This window comes from Sinocyclocheilus rhinocerous, unplaced genomic scaffold (genome assembly GCF_001515625.1).
Source record: "Sinocyclocheilus rhinocerous isolate Xijiao unplaced genomic scaffold, SAMN03320098_v1.1 scaffold274, whole genome shotgun sequence".
Classification (NCBI taxonomy): domain Eukaryota; kingdom Metazoa; phylum Chordata; class Actinopteri; order Cypriniformes; family Cyprinidae; genus Sinocyclocheilus; species Sinocyclocheilus rhinocerous.
The window spans coordinates 49660-53487 of NW_015657960.1; the positions used below are offsets into that span (position 1 = coordinate 49660).

Genomic DNA, 3828 nt, shown 5'->3' on the forward strand with positions numbered 1-3828 from the left:
GATGCTGACCGCGCGCGCGCGTGTGTGTGTGTGTGTGTGTGTGTGTGTGTGTGTGTGTGTCTGTGCGCGCAGTGGAGGAAACACTGGTTTGTGCTGACAGACGCTGGGCTGAAGTACTACAGAGACTCTGCAGCAGAGGAGGTGAGAATCACACGCTTTTAGCACTGTTCAGAAAGACTGTCAGATTATTACAATGCAGTAAAGCTGTTTTCTGTGTGAATATCTGTTCAGTGTAATTGATCAGAGCACGATGCTTCAGTAATCACTCTCATATGCTGATTGTCATTGCTGTGTGCTCAGAGGGATGAGGTGGACGGCGAGATCGATCTGAAGTCGTGTGTGAAGGTCTCGGAGTTTGACGTGGAGAAGAACTACGGTTTTCAGATTCAGGTGAGAATCGGATCGTGTCTGGACTCGCTGCATTCCTCCTGCAGCATCATCACCGTCTGATCTGCAGATACTCAGTCTGTTCTCTGTGTGTCCTGTAGACCAGAGATGCCGTCCTCACGCTTTCAGCCATGACAGCAGGCATACGGAGGAACTGGATCGAGATCTTGAGGAAAAACGTTCGTCCCGGCAGCTCTCCAGACCTCACACAGTCAGTCCGGCACACACACACGCACGCACGCACACTCGCTCGCTCGCACGCACGCACGCACGCTAATTTTACCTCTTGTTCTGCAAAATAGGGTTGTTATTATTAAAAACAATGGTTTGCGAAAAAATATTTTTTTAAATAACAACTATTATTATTGTTAAACACTTACAATATAATAGTAACATTTATAAAATTTTATAATTTAATTAAATAAATATATTTAATAACTGTAATAAATATTAATTATATACTCATTTTTAAAGAATAATAGTTCTATTAATGTTAGTTAATAAACTAAAAATATTTAAATAAGAATTATTGTTATTGTCAAAATAGTCAATACAGTACAGTCATAATAATACTTATTATTATACTCACTTTTTATTTTACAGTATAATAGTCGTATTACTGTTGCTTTTTACATATTTAACTGTTATTGTTAAATATTTTTTTATTTCGACTCAGTAGTAATATTATGATTTACTATTTATTATTTTTTTTTACATTTCATAAAATTAAAATGTTTAAGTCATAAGAATAATAATGCTTATTACTATTATTATCGTTTATTACATTTTGTTTTTTTATTTTACAATGGTTTTATTACTAAAGAACTACATTTCTTGATTGATTTTTCAATCTGTAATTGTTCTGCTTCAGTCAGTGTCTTTTTCTTATCACCGCTTTATTTCAGAGCCTTTATATTTTGAGCCACGTGTCGATTAAATAGACGTCAGTTTGATGGAGAGCACTGAGCATGAGCATGTAATGATCAGCAGGTTAATCGACTCCACGTTAGCTGCAGTGCTGTTGAGACACTAATGAGTCGTTGACGTGGTGAATCTGTGCTTGTGTGTTTCAGGCTCCCCATCTGCAGCAGCGATAAAGAAAACGCCCGTCATTCCTCATCCCTCCGCCTCCGTAGCCAATCAGAGGCCTCCTCCGCCACCGCAAACCCCGCCCACAGCAAATTTGACTATGTTGAGCTGTCACCTGTAGCCACGCCCTCTACTCCTGCCTCCGCCAATCAGAGAGAGTCGGGGGAGGGGCAGGTGAGAGAGCACAGCCAATGGCAGGAGGAGCGGCCGCGTGACGACGCCCACAACCAGTGGGAGGCGGTGCTGTCACGGAAGGGGGCGGGGCAGCTGTCCGAACAGAGACGGATAGAGAAGGAGATTGAGAGGAAGTGGGCGGAGTTTGAGCGGCTGCCACTCAAAGAGACGAGGTCACTCCCGCTGATGGGCTCGTCAGCCAATCAGGCGCTGGAGAGGGAGGTAGTGTGTGAACAAAGTCTATATGCTCTCATGAATGACTTTATGAGAACTGAATAGAACACAGAGACACCATTAACCCTTGTATAGCGCATTCAGGGCGCTTCTGAGCTGAAGAAACCTGAAAGAATTCTTAAAAACGCACCGATTTTACTATGAAAACACATCCAGACTATCAAGATACACTTGATTTATTTTTTTAGATATTTGTGGGAAAGTGTCTTTCAGAGATATAACTTAGGTCAATTTTGACTCTGATACCAACTTTAATTTTACAAGTCAAGTCACCTTTATTTCTACAGCGCTTTAAACAATAATTTGACAGTTTCAGTGTCAAAGCAGCTTTACGGTGTCAACCAGTAAATAGTGTGTCAGTGGTGCAAACAAAATTCAGTTCTGCTGTAGAGCAGCTCATACACATCATGTTAGGATATTCAAATATAAAAAATACACTGTTGTTAGCTACATTTGAAAAATACTTTTACAAAATATATTTATTAAAGTTTTTGAGCCTCTTTCACATATCTCATACACATTTTTTTGATGAACCATTGCAGCATGCAAAATTGAACCTTCATCATATGTAAATATGTAAAATATGTAGTGTAGTATTTATGTTTTATGTATGTAGTTTTCATAAATTGAGTTAAAGTTCAAAGGAATTTGAATACATTTTTGTATTTTTCATACCTTTTTATGAATTGCATATAATGATAAATTCAAATATATATCATAAATGTCGATTTTTTTTTCCTGCATCACGCTGGTTTTGATTTAGTTGAAGCATTATTTAAAAATTCAAAACAATCTCTTATTTTTTTGGTGAAAACATGGTAGAATGTGAAACGTTGAAATGTTTACACATTCACTCATGAATGAGAAGTTATTTATCAGATACAGTACGTTTTTTGACTGTTTCATAAGCTCACGTCCCACCGGGTCAAAACTGAAAACGGCTTATGCGTTATAAGGGTTAACATGGCGATCGTCAGAACAAATGACTGTTTTATAATGCTAATTGACGGTCATTTGTGCTTCTGTGTGTGTGTGTGTTTTCACACTTCCTGTGCAGTTCCTGCAGGAGGCTTTACCCCACTCTCTCTCTGTCTCTCCTGCAGGTGGTGTGTCTGAGGCAGCAGCAGCGGGGGGCATGCTGCGGGGAGGTGCTGCAGAAGATGGAGCGTGTGCACAGGGTGGCGCTGGAGGAGCTGGAGAAGCAGCACACGCAGCAGATCAGAGCGCTGGAGCGGGACAGAGACGCACTGCTGCAGGAGGATAGCGACGCCACTGCACGAGGTACGCCACTCATCACTGTGGGCGGAGCTTCACCGGCTGCTCTCCAGTCACATGACTCCGCTCCAGTCACGTGACTCCACTCCAGTCCTGTGTCTCCTGCTCCAGTCGCATGTCTACGCTCCAGTCCCGTGACTCCCGCTCCCGTCCCGTGACTCCCACTCCAGTCGCGTGTCTCCACTCCAGTCCCGTGACTCCCGCTCCAGTCGTGTGTCTCCGCTCCAGTCCTGTGTCTCCTGCTCCAGTCGCATGTCTACGCTCCAGTCCCGTGACTCCCGCTCCAGTCGCGTGTCTACGCTCCCGTCCCGTGACTCCCGCTCCCATCCCGTGACTCCCACTCCAGTCGCATGTCTCCACTCCAGTCCCGTGACTCCCGCTCCAGTCGTGTCTCCGCTCCACTCCCGTGTGACTCCCGCTCCCATCCCGTGACTCCCACTCCAGTCGCATGTCTCCACTCCAGTCCCGTGACTCCCGCTCCAGTCGTGTGTCTACGCTCCCGTCCCGTGACTCCCGCTCCCATCCCGTGACTCCCACTCCAGTCGCATGTCTCCACTCCAGTCCCGTGACTCCCGCTCCAGTCGCGTGTCTCCGCTCCAGTCGCGTGACTCCCACTCGTCGCGTGTCTCCACTCCAGTCCCGTGACTCCCGCTCCAGTTGCGTGACTCC

The 3828-nt window shown here is 44.6% G+C and overlaps 1 protein-coding gene across 1 annotated transcript in view; it reads left to right on the plus strand.

Annotated features, from left to right (window-relative positions):
* Positions 1-21: 21 nt before the first annotated feature.
* The window catches only part of LOC107721687 (TRIO and F-actin-binding protein-like), a gene marked incomplete at its 5' end in the record, with an annotated part of 8750 nt that continues 4943 nt past the window's right edge, over positions 22-3828 (plus strand). The window contains 5 exons of the mRNA XM_016529827.1: positions 22-141; positions 301-390; positions 489-598; positions 1461-1872; positions 2988-3165. Coding sequence (XP_016385313.1) covers positions 22-141; positions 301-390; positions 489-598; positions 1461-1872; positions 2988-3165 — 910 coding nt within the window. The remainder of the gene's footprint in view (positions 142-300; positions 391-488; positions 599-1460; positions 1873-2987; positions 3166-3828) is intronic.